A 25,727-nucleotide genomic window follows, 5' to 3' on the forward strand; every position below is an offset into this window, starting at 1 on the left:
CCAGGACACTGGGATCATGACCTGAAACCGAACGCAGGTGCTTACCCAACTGAGCCACCTAGATATCCCAAAAGGCCATTATAGATAATTGTGGATAATTGTCGTTTGATTTATGGTGGAGGAAAATAAAGTTGTGTGTTCAGTATTTGTAGAGAAACAGTAAAAATATGATTAAAGCAAGAGTAATAATTATATATGAGGAATAGATATATATAAATGATGATACTGTTCTTTGGAAATAAAGCCGTATTGCTTGAAATTCAAATTGAAGTGGATATTCTTGCTAAGTAATAGTTTTCTTACAAGTTAATTGCAGGGTGGAATCTGAAACTATTAGTGAACTTTCTGTTCTCTGTTAAATTCTGTTGGTCTTTTTTTGCACTTTGAATAATTTTTTTCCATATTTAAGTTTGTAACATCCAGCATTGGTCATTTAGAAATAATTGATTCCATGACTAATGCAGATCTTCTGAATAGTACATTTTATTACACAGTACTGAAAAATTACATGTATTAATATCACCATTGATTTTTATCAGGAAAAAAAAGATGTTTTTAAGTAGATTCCACACCCAACATGGAGCCCAGCGTGGGGCTCGAACTTACCATCCTGAGATCAAGACCTGAGCAGAGATCAAGAGTCAGATGCTTAACTGACTGAGTCAGGCAGGTGCCTAGAAAATTTTCTAGGGCAGCTGACAAGGCTATGACGGTAGATCCACATTTTTCGAAATTCTATTGTTTGCTCAAAAGCTAGATTTTATCATTGGCAACATATCGGTCAGTTGTTCTCTTGAAATGATATACTCACTTTGTTTACTTCTAAAAAATGTATGCCTGAATTCTCCAGTCTGAATAATCTTTGTCAATTTTTTAAAATTTCTTTTACTATTATTTTTTGACTTGGTTTTTGAAGTAACCATGCTCTGTGAAAAAAGTGGCTAGCTCAGCTTGCATTTTAAACAGTCACAGGTTTTCTTCCCTCAGGGTAACCATCGTATTTAGCGTGCAGCAGAAATGTTTAATGCACACACACAATATTAAAGAAATTCGTACTCATGGGTGAAACGGGAATTTTTTTTTTTAAAGATTTTATTTATTTGAGAGAGAGACAGTGAGAGAGAGCACAAGTGAGGAGGTCAGAGGGAGAAGCAGACTCCCCATGGACTTGGGAGTCGGATGCGGGACTCGATCCCGGGACAATGGGATCATGACCTGAGCTGAAGGCAGTCGTCCAGCCAACTGAGCCACCCAGGCATCCCTGGAATTTTTGTTTTTAACTGAGTTCAGGGTGGTGAAAAACATAGTGACTGGTAGTACAGTTTGGTGTCACTGTCTTGATTTGTGTCAGAGTGCTAGCCCTTTACCCACCAGTGCTTTTAGATCATCAAGGCAAATCTCAACACGGAGTCAGATAGTATTTTTATGAAAATAGACTTTGACTTTGTAGATTTTATGATAGGGTCTCAGGTACTCGACAGGGTATTATAGAATACTTTGAAGACTTTTGGCCAGTAATAGTCTTGTCATGCCTGAAAGCCAGAAACCTATCAAAGGCTAGGATCATACCAAAAGGACTCCGGAACCAACTTGGGAAGCTCCCATTTATTGATCATTGAGTGTTTATAATTGTAGTGAATAAATACCAAATGTATTTAAGTTTTTAAGTTCATACTGATGCATGAAACTAAAATATTTCATTGGTTATCTGATACACATTTTAGGGAATAACTCATTCTTCTGGAAACTGGTAAATACAAGTAAGTTAAAAAAAAAAACAAAAACAAAACCCCAAACAACCCAGCATTTATTTTGCTTTTATTTGATGAGTTGTACCTCTGGATCATCAAATAAGAAATTTTTCTCTTTATGGAATTGTTTTAGTTAACACATGAAGAAGGAGTGGGATGGTAAGGTATCATTGTTTTTTGATCCTTAGTGGAGTAATGGATGTAGCCAATGGTGACCAGTGATTGCTTATATTACAAAAGTAAGAGAACCAGACACTATTTGTCTTGTTATGGAAGGTTATAGTACCACTTTAAAGAATTCACATCTCCAAGCCTTCATCAGATTAGGCTTTTAAATTCAACTGCCAGTTTACAGAAAATATGGAAATAAACATATTAATTATGCTGTGGATGTGTAATTGGCAAAATCCAGAATGTGGGAAACTAAAGCCCACTAATCAAGCTGCTTCAGCAGATAAATTGTGAGGGAAAAAAAAAGTGTAATAGGAAACTTGTAGATAAAAAGACAAATACATATATAACCAAACCTCATTTGGTTTCTGATTTGTCCAGATTGTTAAAGAAAATGTGAGAGAATGAGAATGAACTAATAAATTTAAGAAAATGGAATTCAGACTAGATTTTGGTATTAGTGGATTATTGTTACTGTTTTTGGTATGGTAGTGATAGTGTAGTTATATATATTTTGAAGAGTTTTTCTATTTTGGGAAATAAAGGATGCCAAAGTATTTACAGAGGAAATGATCTTTCTGAGACATGCTTCAAAATTAGTCCATTGACGTGTGCACTTGTAGGTAGGTATGTATGTGTAAAATAAGATTGTCTGTGGATTGATGATTGTTGGAGCTGGGTGATGAGGACATGGTGGTTCATTATACAATTTTTTCCTTTTTTTGTTCATTATAGAATTTTCAGTAGTAATGTTTTTGCTCATTCAGACTTACAGCAGTTTTAAGGAACCATTCCTTCCTCCTGCAATAGTTGAAGAAAAAGAAAATATGTACAAATATGTACAAACATGTAACATAGTTTTATCTCTACAGAATTCTTTTATTTAAAAAATTTGTGAAATGTTTCTGAAAACTAAAAGGATAGAGAATACTTTAAGGAACACCTGTGTACTTACCACCCAAGGTAAAAAAAATTACAAACACAGTGTGTATTATTGCCTAATAACATTTTTTCCCTTGTCCCAAGGTAATTACTATTCTGAATTGATGTTCATCATTTCCATGCATGTTTTTATATGTGTGTGTGTGTGTATAAAATGTTTTTATATATATACACACATTAAAGAATATTATGTTGAATTTGTGTATTTTAAAACTTAATGATATTATACTGAACATATTAAAGTTTTTTGGGTTATTTTTATACTTGAAGATTTATACATACGAATATGTCTTTGCTATGTTGGCTCTCTAAAATATGGGAAATGTTGCATTATTTTAAATGGTACATTAGGCCCATTTTCAAATGTATGCTTAATGTGTATTTTCAAACTCCGATACCTTTTCAGTTGAAATATCTCCAAATTTAAAGCATTTGGCACAGTTCATCTGAAAAAAAAAATACTGTTTTTCATTTTTTAGATATATATTGTCTGTGCTGTAGCAGCCAATGTTTGAAATGCTAGATATATAGAATAAGATATGCAAGGTCTTCTACCTCTAGAGAATTTACATAATTTCAAATAGTAATAAATTCTGTAGGTACATTTTAATACCAGAGTGGAGGGGCCGGTGAGGAAGTGGTCAGATGGTTGGGTTGCAGCCTGAAATGTGAAGTTGCCAGCTCTAAAGAGAGTTGGGAGAAATCACCCTTCTGATTGAGAGGAGTTAAGACCTTGTGGAAAAACTTGCTGTCTTCAGGGAACTGATAGCCATTGAGCTGGATCCCAGTGCATGAGGGGATTGTTGTGAGAAATAAAGTCTGAGAAGTAGACAGAAGGCAGATGACAAAGGGCTTAGAAGGCTGTGATAAGTAAATTTAAGATTTTACCTAAAGTCTGAAGGGCCATTGAAGGGTTTTTTTTTAAGCTGGGTAGCAACTTGATTAGATCAGTGGTACTACAAATCTACAAATGTGATGAATTGGCCTGTAAATACATACTTAACCAGTTCCCTGACTTTTGCTATTGCCCTGTGGTTCATGTAAATGTAACCATTGGGGAAACTATGTGAAAGGCAGAAGGGACCACTCCACAGTTTTTGCAGCTTCCTGTGAATATTTACAATTATTTTGAAATAAAAAGATAAAGGTAATCACTGAGAAAATGGATTATTGGCAAGCAAGAATGAAAGCAGACTAGTTATGAGGTTGTGATTTCCAAGTGAGAGATGATGATTGTGTGGACTTGGATAGTCATAGTAGATATGGACACAAGTGGATGAAGCTGAGTTGTTTCAGAGATGGAGCTGGTAAGGGGTTGGTGTGTGAGGCAGAGAATCCAGATTTTTTCCTGAGTAACTAATGGTTTCATTTGAGTTTGGGAGGGTTAAGATCGGAAGAGCAATACGTTGAGAGGAGGAACTAGAAATTGTTTTATATTGGGCTTGTTAGGTTGGGTAGGCCATCAGAGGGAAGCTGTAGTTGATTGTCAGAGCCAGGCAGCATTTAAATCATAATTACAGTGGTGGATTAGATGAGATCACACTGTCAGTGTGGAGAGAGTGGAAAGAAGAGGGCTGGGAATACAGCTGTCCATGAATCAACAGCTAGAAATGTGTCACAGGAGGAGGAACTAAAAGAAGGTATCTCGGAGAGCTGATGATAGGAAGAAGGTAGAGAGTGGAGTCCATGAAACCCAGAGAAGGGAGGTGAAGGAAGAGGGAGCTCTCTGATTTGGATAGTGCTGAGGTACTGAGTATAAGGAAGGAGGTGACCAGAGGAGGTTGGGAGACCTCAGGGTGGGGAAGGCAAGCTTGAAAAGTGAATGGGATGTGAGAAGATGAGGTACCTCATTCGTAGGAGAGAAATAGGGTGGTAGCGAGTGGGAGCTCTTCTACATCTTATTAGTGTGCCACTGGTATGATCCAGTTGAAAGGGGGAGAGAGATGATGAATCAGGGAAAGATTAAGTGAAGGAGCAAATGCATTGAGAATGCAGGAAGGGTTACTGGGTCATGTATACAGGGGAGGAATTGTTCTTTGCCTCAACATACCAGCCAAAGAGAGCCTTTTAAAGACACAGAGTGTATCACTCTTTTGCTCAAAAGCTTTCTTTCTTTCCTTCTTTTTTTTATTTTTAAGATTTTATTATTAGAGAGCACAAGCAGGCAGAGTGGCAGGCCGAGGCAGAGGGAGAAGCAGGCTTCCTGCTGAGCAAAGGAGCCCCATGTGGGACTTGATCCCAGGATCCTGGGATCAGGACCTGAGCCAAAGGCAGTGGCTTAACCAACTGAGCCACCCAGGCGTCCCCTGCTCAAAAACTTTCTATCCCACTTAGTGTAAAAGTCAAAATTCCTACAGTGGCCTGCAAAGCTTTAAATGATGGTGCTCTCTCCCACCTCACCCCCCACCTCTGACCTCCTCTTACTGTAATCCTCCTCCAGTCTGCTCCAGCCTCACCGCTGGCTACCTCACTTTTAACTCAGTGTAGCAGACCCTGCCTTGGTCTCTGTGGTTGTGACTCCTTCCTGGACAGCTCTTTCTGGTTTCTGCGCAGCTTACTCCTTTGTTTCTCTCAGACCTTTCCCTTGGTGGTACCCTGTCAATGTAGTTTTCTCTGACCACTGTGTGAAATTGCATCTGTCCCCCTAGCCTGCTCTTATTTAAAACACTTCCCACCACCTTAAATACTGTATGATTATTTACATATTTAATTTGCCTCTTACCATTAGAATGTTCAGTCTGTAGGGGGCAGGAATTTTTGTTTTGTTTACTGTTGGTAATACCTAGTATGGTAGCAGATGTGCAAATGTGTGAATGTAGAGAATGTGCAAATGAGCAAATGAAAGAACAGGGAAGAAAGAAAGTGGTTAGAAAATCAGATAGGTTTAAGGATGTGGTTGTGGGGAGATGGTGTGTTCCTCTTTGGGCTTGTAACAGTAATAAAGCAGGACTCTGAGAAGGGACTGGGGTGGGAAGGATGATTCGAGTTTTGAGGTGAACATAGGAAATGTAAGAACATAGGAAAATCTCAGAGAGTGAAAAAGTGAATTTTCAAAGTGTGATGTAAGATTGCTGGACAGGGTTGAATGCACATTTGTGGTTTTCTGAAATGGAATATGTTTCTCACTTAATAGAATTATAGCAATGTTAAGCTATAAAACAGTAAGGATATGTGGCATAAATGCTTTACATTTTTAGGAAACGGCAGAGTTTTTTGTTTTTTGTTTTTTTAAATTTATTTTTATTTAATTTAATTTTTTTAAAGATTTTATTCATTTATTTGAGAGAGAGAGAGAGGGCATGAGAGGTACGAGATCAGGAGAAGCAGACTCCCTGGCGAGCAGAGAGCCTGATGTGGGACTTGATCCCAGGACTCCAGGATCATGACCTGAGCTGAAGGTAGTCGCTCAACCAACTAAGCCACCCAGGCGCCCCAGTTTTTTGTTTTTTAAACAGTGATCTTTATTGTATTGAATTTACAAGTGATGTAGAATGTGTCGTAATGTAAATTAACATTCTTTCTAGTCTTACCAATAATTCTCGGGTCGTGGGACTCCTGGCTCAGCTGGAGAAGATCAATACTGAATCTTCAGAATCAGATACTGCCAGATATGTCACATCAAAAATTCTTCATCTGGCTCAAAGTCAAGGTAAATTTTAAACTTTTGCTTCTGAAACTTTTTCAGTTCTTTAAATGTAGATGGTAAGAATTTTCAAACTTTTGATAAATAGATGATTTTCTGTAAAAATTGAACTTCCTCAAATAGACTGAAGAAGTAGAAAACTCAGTAACTGTGGAATGAATTGCTGTTCAAAGCATTCTTTCTAAAAATGAGTATGATTACACCACCACATTTTCAAACAATACTTAATTCCAGTGTTACTTGTTCTAGAAGTTGGAAAAAAGATGTCAAGTAGATGGTTACGAGTGTGATCCCTACTTCAAATGCAAGCTCTGTCATTCAGTGGTGGGGTGATTTTAGGGAAATTTCTTAGGATTCAGCTGCACCGTCTCCGAAAGAGAGATAAGAGATATCAGTAATTACCTTGAGATTTACATGAGAAGCATGTAAAAAGAATGTTAAAGTGTTCAATAAATGATGTCTGTAATTAGGCATCACTTCAGTAGATACTAAAAAAGGAATTTAAGGTTCCAAAACTCTGGTTGATTAAAACAAAACAAAACAAGATGACACCTGATTTTTCTTTTAAAATAAGGTTAAACCAGCAGCTACCTTAATATTTAATAGCAATATATTGAACACATTCTGTTAAAATTAAAGTCTAGACATTTTATAATTAGTATTTAATTTTTGGAATTCTTTCATGCTGGGGTTTTAGGTCCTTTAGTAGGTATTTACTGTGTTCAGGAACTCTGTTAACCCTTATTCATGGTCACAGACGTATTTTGATAGCTTCTTCCTATGCAGTCCATGTGTTTAGGGAGTAGTTGACAGCACTCCAAAACCTAGGTGAGGTCTCTAATAGATGACATTTGTTTCTAGCAAAATCTAAGATACCTGTCTATACTTTTTAGTTCAGGAAGTCACTGTGCTGGATTCTAGCCTTTGAAAGTACAGTGCTTATTATCCAAGGTCAATGTACAAGGATGTACATTATATTAGTGCAGAGTTAGAGGTATATTCACTGTATTTTTATATGAAATACTTCCTCAAAACAAAACCAGTAAACACAAAAGAAAACACATTTCTTAGGAGTGTAGCTAATACTTGTATACACTGCTCCCACTCCTGCATACTTTCCCCAGTGCAGTCTGGACGCCCCTACTCCAACATCACCACTGCCCTTGTATGCTATCACTCACCTCTGGGGTGAGTGATACCCCACTCACTCCTGGGTTGTGTAAGACAGTGACTTTGTTCATGTTACCTTGGATTAGCCAGTCAAGACAGTGTCAATTAGTAGTGGAAGAGGATCCCATCATCATTATAGGATAATTCAGTTGGCTATCCATTTGAGAGAAGAAGTTTGGAAATTTATAGTTCAAGGAAGAAGAAATGCAAGTAACCAGTAAACCTATGAAAAGGTTCTTTAACTCCTCCAAAGTCAGGAATTGCTAATGAAAACAACAGATACACTTCTTAATAGATAGATTGGCAAAAATTAAAGAATGACAACATCCAGTGTTGGGGGACATGAGAAATAGGGTATTCTCTAACCTGTTGGTGGTGCAGTAGTTACTGCTAACTTTGGAGATAAGAATCTGGCAATGTTTATTAAAATTTAGAATGCATTTGCCGGCTGACTCTCAGGAATGTATTTGAATGTTTGAGGATGTTTTGCAGCATTGTTTGTAATATCAAAGATCAGGAAACCCCCTAAATACCCATCAGTGAGAGAATGGTTGAGTTAATTTTGATGTGGTCAAATGGGGGAACTTAAAAAGTTTATTATGTAGTTATTATCATGAAGTTATTTGTGATATTTGGGACAGATAGTTTATATATGGAACTCTGTGAATTGTTCTGGAGTCCTAAGTTTAATGTATTAAATGAAAGAGCAGGTTTCTTTAGTTCATGTAACTATATGTGTAGCCTCATTTTTATACAAATAAACCATTAAATATGTATGTAAATGTTTATATGAGCAAGGCAAAAAACCAAACACAAAACCAGAAGAATGATACCAAATTTTTAGCAGTAGTTATCAGTGGGATGGAAATGGAGGGGAATGAGGTAAGTTCCTGATGTACTTAAAGTACTTTTCTACTGTTAGAATTGTTGCAATAAGAACATACTATTTATGTATTTAAAAGATTAAAAAAAACAAACAAACTCCTACAGTACCTGTTCACATACTGGAGACACACATTTCCACAATTTGGTGCTAGTTTTCTTGAGTGCATTACACTTTTTATCTTTTTTTTTTTTTTTTTTAAGATTTTATTTACTTATTTGACAGAGATCACAAGTAGGCAGAGAGAGAGAGAGGGAAACAGGCTTCCTGCTGAGCAGAGAGCCCGATGCGGGGCTCGATCCCAGGACCCTGGGACCATGACCCGAGCTGAAGGCAGCGCCTTAACCCACAGAGCCACCCAGGCGCCCCACATTTTTTACCTTTAATAATGTACTACTCATTTATAGCATGCACGATACTTTTTATAATTTACCCTTGATTTTTTTCCCTAGAAATATAATAATTATCCATTTCATGTAGGTGGTCTAATTTGTTGGCATACATCTTTTGGTTGTAATTCCTTTATAATCCTGTGAGTTTCTTTAAGGAAGGAAGTGATGTTCTTTCTGTCATTCTCGATTTTTGTCATTTGTGTCATCTGTCTCTTTCATGATCTGTCTAGCTCAGTGGTTCTCAGCTGCGGTGATTTTTCCCCTGTACTTGCCCTAGGACACTGGCAATGTTTGGAGATATTTTTGGCTGTGAAATTTGAGAAGGGGATTGTTACTGGCATCTACTATGTAGAGGCGAGGAATGCTGCTAACATTATATAACACACAGTACCACTCCCTATAAGAATGAATTATTTGGCCCCACTGTCAACAGTACTGAGGTTGAGAGACCCAGGTCTAGCTAGACACATTTGTCAGTTGTTTGAAAGAACCAACTTCTGGTTTCATTGATTTCCTGTTTTTCTTTTTTCTATTTCATTGATCTCTTATCTTTTTTTTTTTTTTTTTTTTTTTTTTTTTTTTTAAAGATTTTATTTATTTATTTGACAGAGAGAAATCACAAGTAGATGGAGAGGCAGGCAGAGAGACAGAGAGGGAAGCAGGCTCTCCGATGAGCAGAGAGCCCGATGCGGGACTCGATCCCAGGACTCTGAGATCATGACCTGAGCCGAAGGCAGCAGCTTAACCCACTGAGCCACCCAGGCGCCCCTGATCTCTTATCTTTATTGCTTCCTACCTTCTATTTGGTTCCACTTTGATTTGTGCTTCCTTTCTGGTTTTCTTAAATTGGAGCTTTGATAATGGATTTGGAGAACTTTCTTTTATAATGTGGTGATTAAAGCTATAAATGTCCCTGTATACACTGCTTTAACTGCATTCTACAGATACTGATATGTTGTATTTTTATTTTCATTCAGTTCACATATGTTCTAATTTCTTTTTTGATTTCTTCTTTGACCCACAGATTATTTAGCAGTGTGTTGTTTAATTTCCCATTATTTCAGAATTTCCCAATTTCTTTCTGCTGTTTTCTAATTTAATTCCACTGTGGTTGGAGATTTGTACGATTTTAGTCCTTTTGAATTTATTGAGATAGGTTTAATGGCTTAATTTATGGTCATTCCTGGAGAATGTTCCATGTGCACATGAATGTTCCATCTGCTGTTTGTTGGGTGGAGTGCTCTGTTAATGTTAGTTAGGTCAGGCTGGTTGATAGTATCGTTCAATCTTCCATACCTTGTTGATTTTCTAGTTAGGTGCTCTATTAAGTATTAGAATTGAGTATTGAATTCCCTACCTATTGTTGAACTATATATTTCTCTTTTCAATTTTGGTAGTTTTAGTTTGTATATATTTGAAACTCTGTTAGCTGTGTAACATTTAAATTGTTAAATCTTTTGGTGGATTGGTTTCATTGTTTCATTATTGTGAAATGTCTCTGTCTCCAGTAATAGTTCCAGATTTAACGTCTGTTTAATCTAAAAAAAAAAGTCTGTTCATAATAGTACAATCATTCTAGCAGTTATGGCTATTCCTTGCATATTATACCCTTCTCTTCTTTTACCTTCAATCTGTTTCTCTTAAGACAGTATTTTTGGATCTTGCTTTTTAAAAATCTAATCTGTTTGTTTCCAAATCAGTGTACTTATTCCTGTGATTGGATTTACATCTGCCTTTTTGCCATTTGTTTTCTATATGATTCATGTCTTTTATATTCTTCTCATCCTTTACTGACTTCTTTTGTATCATCTGTTGATTTTTTTAGTTTTTAAATTTTTAGTTATTTTTGTAGTGGCTCCTGTAGTGATTACAATATATATTGAATTTCAGATTAGTACCATCTTCTTTCTGGTACAATATTGGAACTTTCTTTCAGTATAGCTCCATTTCTTTCTCACTACTTTGTGCTGTATTGTCATGTATATTATATTTATAGATAATAGACCCCAGTGATACTCTATTATCATTATTGCTTCCACAATTTTAAGCCTTGTAAAAAAAAGTTAGGAGAAAAGTGGAAAATTCAGTACAGAGGTCTGAATGAAGAACAGGTTTTAGACCCAAAACTTGGTTGTTAAAGGAATGGAAATGCAGCGAAGTTATCTCAGGAGGAGATGTAGAGGGAGACAGGTGAGATTTGTATTCTGGGAACTGCCTACATTTTGTATTTTGCTACAGTAGAGTCCTGTGAAAATGATCAAGTTCATTTTTATGATTTTTATGTTGTCTTGATGAATTTACCCTGTTATCATTATAGAATGTTCCTCTTTATCTGTGGTGATTTTCTTTGCTTTGATGTTTAGCTTTTCCCATTTGTTTCCTTCTAGCCTGTTTGTATTTTTGAATCTAAAGTGCGTCTTTTGTAGATAGCATTTTGACATCCTTTGCCTTCTAATTTGAGCATTTAGTTTGATAACTTTTAATATAATGTGACTGTACTTAGATCTACAGTTGTTTTCTGTTTGTCTTTTCTGTTTTTATTTCTTGTTTCTCATTGCCCTGCCCTCTTTTCTATTATTTGAACAATTTTTGGAATTCCACTTTAATTACCTATTGACTTTTTTACGTTATACCTGTTTGCATTTTTTAAAAGTCATTCGTCTGGAGATCACAATAAATAATCATTAACTTTTTGTACTTTGCTTATAATTAATATTGTAACCTCATATGAAATTCAGAAACCTTGGAACCTTGCATACCCATTTGTGTTTACTATTCTCTAGCTATAGTTTTGATATGTATTACATCTATATACACTGTTAACCCTAAAGACAATTTTTGCTTTAGACAGCCATGCGTATTGTAAAGACATAAAGAAGAAGAAAAATTGCTTTTATATTTACTCACATGTTTACCATTTCTGAAGCTCTTTTTTCTTTGCCAAGGACATGAGGTTGATCTGGCATAATTTCCCTTTAGTTCTAGACTTTCCTTTGGTATTTCTAGTGGAAGTTTGCTGTGGGAGATTTTTTTTTTTTTTTTTTTAATCTGACAAAGGATTTATTTCACCTAATTCTTGAAGGATATTTTTACTGGGTGTAGAACTCTGGGTTGATGGTTTTTGTCCTCCAGCACTATAAATTACATGTAAAACAGTGCTTCTACTATTTGGGGCCTCCATAATTTCAAAGGAGATGTCTATTATTTGAATCTTTGTTTTCTGAAAATTATGTGTCATTTTTCTCTGGTTGAGGTCATGATTTTCCATTAGTTTGGTTTTCAGAATGTGTGTGTAGTTTTCTTTGTAATGCTTGGAATTTGCTGAGTGTCTTGAATCTGTAAATTTGTCTTTTATCAATTTTAGGAAATTTTTCCTGATCAAAAATTTTTTTTTTTAAAGATTTTATTTATTTATTTGACAGAGAGATTACAAGTAGGCAGAGAGGCAGGCAGAGAGAGAGAGGAGGAAGCAGGCTCCCTGCGGAGCAGAGAGCCCGATGCGGGACTCGATCCCAGGACCATGAGATCATGACCTGAGCCGAAGGCAGCGGCTTAACCCACTGAGCCACCCAGGCGCCCCTCAAAATTTTTTTATTCTTCATTCTTCTTTTGGTATATAATTATACATATGTTAGACTTTTGGAGATTGCTTCAAAGGTCCTTGAGTCTCCTATTTTTCTTCCTTTTTTTTTTTTTTTAAAAGATTTTATTTAAGAGAGAGAGAGAAAATGAGAGAGAGCAAACACAAGTGGGCTGGGGTGGGCAGAGAGGGGCAGAGGCAGAGGGAGATGGAGAAGCAGGGAGCCCAACACGGGGGTTGATCCTGGGATCATGACCTGAGCTGAAAGCAGATGCTTAATGGCTGAGCCACCCAGGCTCCCTGAGGTTCCTATTTTTCAATCTTAATTCTCTGTGTTGTTCAGATTAGATAATTTCCCTTTTTCTTTATTGAAGCTACTGCCTTTTTCCTCTGCATTCTGCCATTATGTCTGTCTGATAATTATTTACATACTATATTTTCCTTTTCTAAAATGTGTGTGTGTGTTTTATACTTTTTGTTTCTCTGTTTTGTGATCTCTTCTCTTTTGATTCATAGTGAGCTTGTTTTCCTTAATGTGATTGAATGTAATTATAGTAGCTGTTTTAAAATTCTTGCCTGTTAAAACATTTAGGTTATTATTAGCATGTAGTGGTATAAGAACTGGGAAGGACTGTTTTAGAAAAGCCAAGGGAGGAAACATTGTCTGGGATGTTAGGAACATGGAGAGGTTAGTTAAAATAAAGATCTTTTTGATTTGACAATTAATAAATTATTGGCCACAGTAAGATCACTTTCAAGTGGTAGAATTAGAAGGAAGATTGCATTATGCTGTAATGTGAATGGCAAATGAAATAATGACAGGGAGTATAGACTTTCTGTCATGGGGGAGTTCTACTGAGAAAGAAGAAGGAAATAGAGGAGGAGACAAGTTAAAATAAGATTTGTTACCTATGTGGGAAAACAAAACAATATGTGGGTAGAGGTTGAAGCTGTAGGTTTGTAAGTAGGGAGGAAGGATGGGATTTAGAACACAGTAGAAACGATACATCCTCATTTTCCACCCGAAGGCTGGAAAAAGGAATGCAGAATCGTCAAGGATTGGATACACGAGTGTGTGGAGCTTTGTCATTGTTTATAGAATTTCATCTCTGGTTGACTTATCACTTTGTCTCAGTTCACTGAGGAAATGTAGATGCTGAGAGTTAGAAACGGGTCCAGAGATTGAGAGGTATGGTTGAGAACTGGCACACTTTGGAATAGCTGTGGGCTATGGCAGGGCAGATGGACATGGCTGAGAGTTGAGGTGAGTAAGAACAGTAGTTTTGTGTTTCCAAATGAGGATGGAAATGGTGAATTTTTTTGGTACTAAGAATCTTAAACTTGGAGAAGAAATTCTTGTGGCCTTATTTTTACTGTGATGTAGGAATAGAAAGTGCACATTTTAGCATTTACTTCATTATAAGGGTTCATGCTGATAAGTTTAAGGGGAGAGCCTTGGTATCCAAGTGGGCATGTCTAGAACTGATTTTATAGGAGAACAGCACTACCACTGATGAGTTAGAAGTTTCAGTGAAAGCTACAGTGAGGCTTCCCTTATTTTCTGAAAGCAAAGAGAAATGGGAGTGTTAGGAGGCTGTGGTCTGTCAGTGGGAGATTGGAGGCTAAGATTTCAGAGGTAGGGCAATTTGAGATTTGAGAATTGAGAGAGTTGATAAATTGGAACAAAGTGGGAAGGGTTTTTTTTTGTTGTTGTTGTTACATGGTCAAAAAACTATGTAGTTAGGTGTTGAAGGAATCATCCACATAGATTGAAGTCTTCTTAGATGATGACAGAGTCTAGAGTAGAGTAGAAAACTGTAGTGCCTAGTTTTCATTTAGTGTGGGGAGTAAACTCCATGATTGTGGATGTTACAGTAAGGGGAGTTTTTGGTTTGTCCCATGAAGGTGAAAAAACAATGGTTTGTTAGTAGAGGAGATCTCAGTCTTCTGACTACTCTGTGTGATTAATATTGAAAAAATCATTTGGCTTTAACATTAAATCAGTTGTCTTACTTAGAATGTTAAATCAGGGGCGCCTGGGTGGCTCAGTGGGTTGGGCCTTTGCCTTTGGCTCAGGTCATGATCTCAGGGTCCTAGGATCAAGCTCCACATCCGGCTTTCTGCTTGGCAGAGCCTGCTTCCCCCCCTACCCCCCACCCCCCCGCTCTTGCTGCCTCTCTGCTTGTTTGTGATTTCTGTCAAATTAAAAAAAAAAATCTTTAAAATGTTAAATCATGGGTGCATTGTAGATATTTAAACAGTATTTAGCAGTTGGCTCCATAGCACAGGGGTTAGAGCACTGGTCTTGTAAACAGTATTTATTTTACAACTTAATACTTACTGATGGAGGTAGCTGGGCCAGGGAAATGATGAAGAATCAGGTGAGGAATCACTTTTAAAAAAGGAATTGGGGGGATGCCTGGGTGGCTCAGTGGGTTAAAGCCTCTGCCTTCGGCTCAGGTCATGATCCCAGGGTTCTGGGATCAAGCTCTGCATCAGGCTCTCTGCTCAGCAGGGAACCTCCTCCCCCCACCCCACTGCCTGCCTCTCTGCCTACTTGTGATCTCTGTCGGTCAAATAAATAAAATCTTAAAAAAAAAATAAAAATAAAAAAGGAATTGGGTTTTACAAATATTAATGAGTTTTCCCTTTGTTTTAGATCTTTAGATCTCTTCTGCAAGTTTATGTTTAGAAAGATAATAAGGTGTTTGTCAGTTTTATAAAGTTCATTATCTGGATCCAGAATGATGCATGATGGCATGAGATTGTTGTTTTAAAGAAAAATATTTCTTTCTTTCTTTTTTTTGTTGTTGTTTTAAAAGATTTTATTTATTTATTTGACAGACAGAGATCACAGGTAGGGAGAGAGGAAGGGAAGCAGGCTCCTTGCTGAGCAGAGAGCCCGATGCGGGGCTCAATCTCAAGACCCAGGGGTGACGACCCAAGCCAAAGGCAGAGGCTTTAACCCACTGAGCCACCCAGGCGCCCCTAAAGAAAAATATTTCTAATTCCTGTTTTTATTTTGTAGGTAGTTACTGATAGTTGTCATAAATAATATGATCCTGTTACTTCTCTGTAGCACATTTGTCCCTTTCTTTAATAACTTCTAATTTAGAATAACCTGATTTTCAGGTGAATATCAGACTAATGAGTTTTTTCTGAGATTTTGTGACTCCTTTTCTATACCTTATATACTTCATGTTCTTGTGAAATTTTAAAAGTGTAATTTGTATGTGTCAAAACTATACCCCTATGGATTTTTGTTCATTTGTAATGGAAGTTGAAAAGGATTTGCTCTGGGCCAAAGTGTGATGTTCTAAAGGCCTAGCCTGACTTTACCCCCCCGCCCCCCCAATCAGGGCTTCAGGGCTCATTTTAATCTTAGACTGCTTGATTATCTCTATGTAAAACAGATTTGGTACTGTCACTTGAACTTTACTGTGTAATTGTGCTGTATAGAGAATAGGTTATTTGTGTTCTGTTTTTAAAATCTGAAAATGTGAAAGAAATGGCATTGTCATCCTATTTCTGGCACTAATATCCAGGTGTGAAACAGTTGGAGAGGGTTAATAAGTCTCTTGTGCAACAATCCTGCCGAAAAGAATGAGTCCTGTGGGTCTTTTAGAAATACATGAAATCAGTGAAGCTTTGCGTTCAGAAATACCTGGGTCACCTGGTTTCTTTCTCTTACTTGCTCAGTGACTTTGTGCAGGTTTCTTCTCCTTTCTGAACACAAACTCCTGGTCTATAAAAAGGGTGATTTTTCTCCTGAGGTGTTAAAGTGAGTCATAAATGAGGTAATAAAAGTCAAGTACATATAATTTGTATGTGATCTACCTAAATGTTGGCCTATGATCTACCTTTCTTATCTTGTTAATCGAAGGGAAATAATAGTGGAGAAATTCTAGAAACATTTAAATAGGATAAAAATTTATACTGGTTCCCCCCCCACCCATAAAAGGGATTATTTGCGTGATCTGGTCTCCAGATTCTTGCAGAAGCAGCAAGTTTTGTTTATTCCTTAGTTTTGTTTATTTTTGTATACTTCAGAATTTTAAAATAGTATTAATTCAGTAAAAACATTTGAAAATGGTACTAAATTTTTGCTTTTACCAATTTTGATGTTTTCTAGCTCTAGTTGTAAAGATAATAAAGAGACCTGCCATTATCACCTTCTACCTCACCTCTAGTTCTGGTACTCATACTCTGTTGTTGATTTTAAGATTGTAGATGGATTGACAGGGATTCATCTAATTCATGACAGGAGATGTTATTAAATGCAAGAAAGGGCTTATAAACTGAGATCTGGAAGTTCCCACCTGGTAGAATTAGCAGCATCAGAGGGAGAAACATCTAAGAACCAATTTATAATGTTTACTAAACCAATTGAGTCATGTTGATTCTACATTAGCTATAGGATAAAGGCATATGTAATTTTTTCTTGTTTTAGAAGAAAACTTTTTTATACCTTTCAGAAAAGACAAGGAGAGAAATGACAGCCAAAGGTTCTACAGGAATGGAAGTTCTGCTGTCAACCCTAGAGGTAAATCATGGACAGGCTTTAATTATGTAACTATTAATACCAACAAGCAGAAGGAAAAAATGTATATACAAAGTACAAAATTTTTATCCTAGAGGTAAAGCAAATGAATGGAAATTTTATGTTTTAAATTATCACTTGAAGCAGTGGCAGAAGCATTCTAATATATATTAGGTAAACCTCTAAGTGTATTTCCCTATGATTATAATGTTAACCATACTTTTAATTTTAATATGCCACTTGGTAATAAAAAAGTAAAGCATTAACTGGAAATAAAGCTTTAGTCTAAGATAAATGATTGATATTGGAAATTCTCATTTATTGTATTATTTTAGGTGATAAATATTTGTGATTTAGTTTACTACATATATTGGTTGAATAACTGTATTATATTTGTAACAAATTTCTATCCCAGTGTGAAATTTTGGGGTGGATCAGAAGGATATATTTAGAATCAGAATTTTAAATTTTATTCAGTGCTATGTTAAAAACAGGGAGTATGTTGTATACCTTAAAAGTACATAGTATTATATGTCAAATTCTATCTCAGTAGAACTGGGAAAAAAAAGACAGAGTTGAATTCATATTTTTTGATAGGAATTACTTCCTATTAAAAATGGTACAAGATGTCATTTTCCCCTAAATTAATCTGTCAGTTTAACATAATCTCAGTAAAAATACTAAAATCTAAGTCCACTGGGAAAATAATAAGAGTAGAAAGGACATTTCTGAAAAAGAAGAGAGAAAGGACTAGCTGCACCAAATATCAGAGAACATTGTAAAACTTTAGTAATTCAAATGGGTTAGAAACTGTATGTGAGTCATAGACATAAGTGTAGCAGAATGGAAAGTCCAAAAATAAACTAAGATCACAGGACTATTTATTTATTTATTTATTTATTTATTTATATTTTGTTATGTTAGTCACTGTATAGTACATCATTATTTTTTGATGTAGTGTTCCAAGATTCATTGTTTACAAATAACAGCCAGTGCTCCATGTAATACATGCCCTCCTTAATACCCACCACCAGGCTCACCCATCCCCCTCCCATCCCCTCCCCTCTAAAACCCTCAGTCTGTTTCTCAGAGTCCACAGTCTCTCATGGTTCCTCTTTCCCTTGGATTTCCCTCGGATTTCCCTCCCTTCACTTTTCCTTTTCTTTTCCGGATGTCCTCCATGTTATTCCTTATACTCCACAAGTAAGTGAAACCATACGATAATTGACTTTCTCTGCTTGATTTACTTCACTCAGCATAATCTCCTCCACTCCCATCTATGTTGATGCAAGAGTTCTGTATTCATCCTTTCTGATGGCTGAATTATACTCCATTCTATATATGGACCACATCTTTATCCATTCGTCTGTTGAAGGGCATCTTGGCATAGGGCAATTTAAAACCACTTAAGAAAGGTAGCCTTTCAGATCAGTGAGGAGTAGAGGGATTATTTACTAGGGGGAGCTGGGACAGATGGTAGCCACTTAGAAAATAATAGTGGATCGTTACTTCCTATACCAAAGTAAATTCCATATCAGTAGCAAAGATTTAAGCATGGAAAATATAATACTAGAAGAAGTAATGGGAAAAATTTTTAAATAATCTTAAAACAGGGAAGGCTTTTCTAATACAAACAACCCAGGAGCTCTAAAGGAAAAGATTGTTAAATTCAACTATATTAACAAAAGTACATGAGGAAAAAAACACCATAGACACTTGGCAAACTGAGGAAAAATGTTTCAAATTGTTTAATTTTTTGACATATAAAGAACTTCTATAAATCAGTAAAGAAAAATTAAATCAATAGACTTTGATTTAAATGTGTAGACATTATGGACAGTTCCCAGGAAAAGAAATGCAAATGGCACTTGAGCTTGAACACCATTCCTTGGTTTGTCTGTTTACTCTATCACAATTTATTGAGATCAGCAGGAGTGGGAGGTGGTGAATTATATATGGGAAACTTGTCTGGGTAAGGCCTAGAGATAACAATGCAACTTCCATTTAGGGTCAAATCTGAGCTCAGTCACATGGCCCAAATCTAATTACTGAAGGGCTAGAAAATGTCATTTGGCTGTGTACCCAGGAAGAAGATGAGATCTGTTTGCCAAACACATGCAATATTTTGCCCCAGTCCTCTCTTCTCTTTAACACATGTCTGTCCCTTTCATTCCTCCAAATTCCTCTCTAGTGAGTTGGTGGTGCATGTAATACCCGCAATGCTGAGACAGGGGTTTCTGGTTAATATGTAATCCTCTAACTGGTATGGATGTGGCTTTTTGGTTCTGTTAGTCTATAAGGTCAAATGGTGAAGCAGAGACAACATTCACTCCCTTTTGGAAGGGCAAAGAATAAGGGTCCCATGCCAGTTTACCGATACACAGCACTTCTCAAATTCCTCTGTATAAACATTTAAAATTCCTTTACTTTGGAGGAGAAGTAGTTCCTTAAATAGGTCATAATTCTGCTTTCTCTGGTTTTCTTATCCAGGCATCGCTTTTAATAAAAGAGATGTAACCAAAGTACAGTGTTTAAACATTTTCTCTTTTAGATTGGTTATCCACACCTTTGGACATAGTTGCTCTTCTGCGTTGTTGGTGGGAGTGTAAATTACTCCATGAAGGACAATTTAGTAAATATTCATTGAAGTAAATGCCCATATTCTTTGACTCAGAAGTTCTAAGAATTTATCCCATACGGAGATGTACTTGATTCTATATAAACATGTTAATTTCTTGTTGCAGTTTTTTAGTAGCAAATGATTAAAAAAATCAAATAATCCACTGGTAGGTTACTGGTTTCATAAATAATGGCATAGCCATATGGTTTTCCTTTAGAAAGGGTGAAGAAATGATTTATTGATATATAAAAATATCGATGTATTAAATAGTATCAATAGGGCAATACCATTTAGAGAAATGAATCTGTATATACACATATATTTACATGGATTTCTTTTCTGTGTGCACATTATCTTTGGCTGAATATGCAAGCAACTGATAATGGCATTGCCTTCTGAGAGGGGAGCTAGGTGACTTGAGTAGTCACCATATACACATTGTTGTGCCTTTTACATTTTGATTAATTCATTTGGGTTATCTATTTAGTAGAAGATGGTGAGTTCAAATGACAAATTAATTCCTCTTGTAATAATGTTGATACTAAGAAAACAATAGCTCAGATGACTTGTAGACATTCTCAGGGGCAAGAAGAAGCTACTGAAGTGTTAAGCGAGAATAGTGCAAGCCCAAATACCTTTGTGCTTAGGAAAGTTGGAAGGGTCATTTGTAAAAATATAGGTAGTTCACAACAGGATCAGAAAAGGTTTGGGAATCATAGATTTACAATGGTTTAATACAGCAAATAAACTATTTATTTCAGAACACGAAAGATCTTCAAACTACACTTAATATCTTAAGCATTCTTGTTGAGCTGGTGTCAGCTGGTAAGTTTTTGTTTCCTTTGGTCTAATTTCTGTTTGTAAGCAGTGATCAACAATATATCGTGTACTTTATTTGGAATTTTCTGATACTCCTATAGAGGCTATTCTGAGTATCAGAATTTGGAAACCGAAATGTCATACTCTTATTTTTGCTTTGTTTGTGATTTGAGGGGTCTTCCAGTATTCCTCAAACCATCAAACCCCATTTTCAGTGCCTTGAATGTAGAATTTTGACATCACTTGTATTTACCCTCATTGCTATGTTCTAACTAAAATACTAAATGAGATAAAAGCAAATTTGATTTTGAGGTGTTTGATTTCAGAAGTCATCATTTGAAATATTTCTTGAATGCTAACAAGTTGTGATGTCTAGTATGCTATGGGAAGATTTGCTGTTTAAGCAATTAAAAACAATTTTTTTTTTTTTTTTAGGTGGAGGCCGAAGAGCAAGTTTCTTGGTCACCAAAGGTGGTTCACAAATATTGTTGCAGTTACTCGTGAATGCGAGCAAGGAATCTCCCCCAAATGAGGAGTTGATGGTGCAGATTCATTCTATTCTCGCAAAGATTGGACCTAAAGGTAAGGCTTCCACTTGTGTGTTTATCATAGAACCATTTGTGACATTGATTCTGTTTGCCTTGAAACTTGGTAAATTTTGAAAATCTAAAATAGTACTGCTTTTTCTTGGTCTTAGTCATGGACTGCTTTTACAGCCAACTGGTGACCTGAAAAAATTGATCCTAAATTCATGAGGAATTCTGTTGCATAGGTTGGAAAAAGGGAGAAAGATATCAGAATCACAAGTGTGTCTCAGTGTGTGTGTAGTTTGTATTTGTATGTGTGCAAAGGATACATATTTCATGGATATGGTTGAAGCCGGAAGGAGGAAGTATGGATGGGAATGCTTTGAGGAACATGTAGGTAAAATGTGTTTGCTTTTCATTAGTACTCATATTGGTGTTGCACACTCTCAGTGCTTAAAAAGCTTATGATCTAGTCAGACCAAAAGATATAAAAATTGTAGGACTGATTATCATAATAGTAAGACATGCAAAGTGTTAAAAAACAGAAATTAAGAAAACATGGGATTTGAAATAAGGAGAAAGCTGATTTAGGTTAGGTTAACAGAGAAAGGCATCCTTGGAGTAGAACCCAAGTTCAGTTTATAGTTGTCTAGCTACACAGATTAAAATGATTCTCTAAGCTCTTAGAATAGTGATCATTTAGGAGTTCTCCCAGTGCTTTTGTGGCATACATATGAGATAAATTTTGAAGTGTTTGGTTAAAATGTTTATTCTAAAAAGTGTGTATACAGTTTATGACATTTCATTTCATTCAAAAACTATACATGAATAAATTGTGTGTGTTCATTTTTTTTAAACAGACAAAAAATTTGGAGTGAAAGCTAGAATTAATGGAGCTCTTACTATAACCCTGAATTTGGTCAAACAGAATTTGCAGAATCATCGCTTGGTTTTGCCTTGTCTTCAGCTTTTACGAGTATATTCTGCTAACTGTAAGTATTTTAGAGCATCTTTCAGTTAGCTCAGTGTTGTCAGCTTACGCAAAATGAAAATGTAAAAGTACCTGAACTCCTTAAATCTCTAAAAATTGTAGACAAGAAAAGATAATACGTAATATGACCCTTTGTAACTCCTAATCCCACCACCACGAAAGTGATGTGGAGTAGGAAGGTGAGTTGACAAAATCTTGAGAATTCTCATTTCCTGCGGTTTGTAAAAGCTTGTAGTGAAGGGAATGAGTAGGCAGTCCGTGGAAAGATGTGGAAGAATTGGAGGGTATTGGCAGCTGGAAAAACTGCTGAGCCTGTTTGGATTTTCGCAGATGAGAGGAAAGCTGAGAAGGAAGGTGTATGGAAGATTAGTTACCTGGAGCTAATTATTTATAGGGAAGTAGAAGAACAGAAAAATGAATAGTATAGCATCCTCCGAGGAAGCTGGAGAGAAGAGAGATCACAGAGAGTTTCCCAGCGCAGATATACACTGTCTCTAATATTAGGTCCCAAACCTAGAAGGTATGGATTTTCTTCCTATTCCCTGATTACAGGATTAGGGTGGTTAACAAAACACCTGAAATTGAAATTGTGGAGAGTACATGATATTGCAGAATAATGGCATTCAAAGCAGTAGAGATGGGGGTGTATACATATGTGTGTGTGTGTGTGTGTGTGTGTGTGTATACAAAATTTTATGTATGTCTATGATTATTTATTTATATTTATACTTTGACAGTATGGCTAAAGGTGAGCTCATAGGAAAATAGCTTTGACCACTTAAATAATTAACACTTATGTAATTAAAAAGAAGGAAGTGAATGAATTGGATATCTAACCAAAGAAGTTAGGAAGGGAGCAATAAACACAAGGAAAACAGAGGAATGTAGAGGAAAAAGGAATACATTAGGGAAAAAACCCCAGTTGATTTAAGAAGTAAAATGATTGGATTAAAAATAAAATAATACTGTATTAGTAATATAATGGGACAGATGGTAGTTATGTTTGTGGTGAATATGGCGTAATGTATAAACTTACCAAATCACTAAGTTGCATACCTGAAACTAATGTAACATTTGTGTGTCAACTATACTCAGATAAAATTAAAAACTAAAACAGATAAACCATTGAATACCCCAATTACGGAAAAGGAAGACTGCAGAGAGATAAAATTAGAAAGGATAATAGAAAAATAGATACTGAGGAATTTAAAATCATATAAGACTTTAGCTGACATATTTGGCGGCATCTTACTGAATTTACCATTTGAAGACTAGTAAATGTTTTATCTATGACTTTTAAAATATATTTGTTCAGAGTGAAAATGTTAGGCACATTTTTCTGGTTAGGTAATTGTTTGCATATTCTGTGTGAAACTCTACAGTTGTTAGAGTTTTCTTTTTCCCTATTACAGCTGCTTTAGCCAGGGTCCTCGTCACCCTTCAGCTGGACCACAGCCTGCGACCGTGTCTCTCAAATCTGTCTTCCCCAAAGTGCTGTGACATCTGACCTGTGTATTAAAATGCATGTCTGATTGGTCGGGTCCTTTTGGGCAATTCCATATAGTTGCAGGAACGAACAACTTCTAGGCTCTGTAATTTGTTTACCTTCTTTTCCCACCTCATCATCCACCAGCTTTTATCTGGTACTGTAAGTTTTAATGTGTAACTTTATACCCATGGTGTTCACTGACTCTGTTCTGTTTGCTGTGTTATCCCTGTCTCCAGAGACATGTCCTTACAGCAGCCTCTGTCCTAGCTAGCTCCTCTTCATTGGTACAGAGTGAGCCCAGGCATCAGTTTCTCCAGAGATGCCTTCCGTTTCATTATGGACTTGGGGCTCCATACTGGTGTAACTAAATAGCCTGCAGCACTTAATCTGTTTCGAAAGTAACTTATTAATTATTTGTTTATTTTTGTCACTCTCCTCTAGACTGTATTCTCTGAGGGCCCACACTGTTAGTTTTTGTCTTTGAATCTCCATGACCTGGTATTTAAATTATTGAAGAAATAAATAGAGCATCTTAAAACTCTTACTTTAAAATAGTAACATTTTGTTGTTTTACATAACTGCAAGGTAGTAAATAAAGCCAAAACAAAAAACAATAGTCTTCCCTTCAAGTGACTGGCTAAGGTAGTCTTTATGAGTGACTTGGGTCTGCTAAAGAATTTGTGTATGTTTTCAGCTCTATAGCACCAAGAATACACATTTCTACTTGTTGAGGTTTTAAAATCATTTTGCATCCTTTCCTCTGCCTCCTAGCTGTGAATTCAGTATCCTTAGGGAAAAATGGAGTTGTGGAGCTGCTGTTTAAAATCATTGGACCATTTAGTAAGAAGAATTCGGGTCTCATGAAGTGAGTAAATACTTTGGGTATAAATAGAGGTGTATTTTTTTCTGGGCCTCATCATCTTATCTGTGCAACCAACAGGTTGAATTGTATTATATCTAGGGTCCTTTCTTAGTTCTTAAATACTGATTTTTGTTACGGTAAAGGTTTTCTTCAACGGAGGTGTATCAAAATTAGAAACCTTTAAATTCGTTGACTATAGTGTTTTGGAAATTTAGATGTCAACATTACTAGATAATCTAAGAGGAAAATGATCATTGACAGAGTAGCATTCATTCAGAAACATTTATTGAATGCCTACTATATTCCCTACCCAGGTTTGCAGTCTTTTAATGATGGCATCCTTTATTCTCACAATTATCTGAATGTATTTTAAATTTATACATTTCTTTTTTGTCAAAATAATATCATTCTTTTTCTTTTTTCTTATTTTAAATTATGTATATATATTATAAGGTATACATATTTATTTCTTGGTAGATCTTTCAGCCTCAGAAAATAGAGCAATTTCCAGTTATTTGGTTATATTTAGTATTTTTTTTTAAACCATATTAGAAGTCGTTTCTTTTTTTTTTAAAGATTTAATTTATTTATTTGACAGGCAGAGATCACAAGCAGTCAGAGAGGCAGGCAGAGAAAGAGTGGGGTGAGGGGAAGCAGGCTCCCCGCCGAGCAGAGATCCCGATGTGGGGCTTGATCCCAAGACCCTGGGATCATGACCTGAGCCGAAGGCAGAGGCTTTAACCTGCTGAGCCACCCAGGTGCCCCTAGAAATCATTTTAAGAAAATATTTTATTGTGGAATTACTCAAAGATATTAATTAATATTAATTAATAGGCTGAAATTATTTTGAATTAGGTTTATTAATCACTTACTTGAAATTAGTAGTTATTAATATTGTCACTTTTGTTTCATTTATTTCCCCTTTATGCTTTTATTTTTCCTGAAGTATTTTAAAGCAAATCCCAGGTGTCATTCTCCTATATGAATTTCTATAAAAAAAAAATCCAAGATATTTTATCATTTTTTCCCTGAATACTTTAGTATATTACTCTACTAAATAGCAACTTAAAAAATAACTATAATACTAAAATCATACTCAATCAAATTATTAATTTTCTCCCATTGTCTCAAAGTGCCCTTTTATAATGAGTTTGTTTGAATCAGAATCCAAGCAAGGTGCACACATTATTCCTTATCACATTTAGGAAATTTCCAAACCTACACAAAAATAGAATAATTACAGACCTATGCAAAACTAGAAGAGAACTGATGTACCCGCCACCCAGTTTCAGAAGTAACCAACCTTGTGCCATTTTGATCTCCATTTTCCCTTCCCTGTCCTTCCTT

The 25,727-nt window shown here is 36.0% G+C and overlaps 1 protein-coding gene across 5 annotated transcripts in view; it reads left to right on the plus strand.

The window, feature by feature from the left end:
• AGTPBP1 (ATP/GTP binding carboxypeptidase 1) overlaps positions 1–25,727 on the plus strand; it is a 157,523-nt gene that overhangs the window by 31,844 nt on the left and 99,952 nt on the right. For 3 of the 5 annotated variants that reach the window (XM_059141476.1, XM_059141473.1, XM_059141471.1), the window contains exons 3-8: positions 6,389–6,513; positions 17,008–17,075; positions 20,454–20,517; positions 20,947–21,093; positions 21,899–22,030; positions 24,290–24,383. In XM_059141476.1, the coding sequence (XP_058997459.1) occupies positions 6,389–6,513; positions 17,008–17,075; positions 20,454–20,517; positions 20,947–21,093; positions 21,899–22,030; positions 24,290–24,383 (630 nt within the window). The remainder of the gene's footprint in view (positions 1–6,388; positions 6,514–17,007; positions 17,076–20,453; positions 20,518–20,946; positions 21,094–21,898; positions 22,031–24,289; positions 24,384–25,727) is intronic. The other 2 variants (XM_059141474.1, XM_059141475.1) reach the window with 2 other exon arrangements.

This window comes from Mustela lutreola, chromosome 12 (genome assembly GCF_030435805.1).
Source record: "Mustela lutreola isolate mMusLut2 chromosome 12, mMusLut2.pri, whole genome shotgun sequence".
NCBI classification, from domain to species: domain Eukaryota; kingdom Metazoa; phylum Chordata; class Mammalia; order Carnivora; family Mustelidae; genus Mustela; species Mustela lutreola.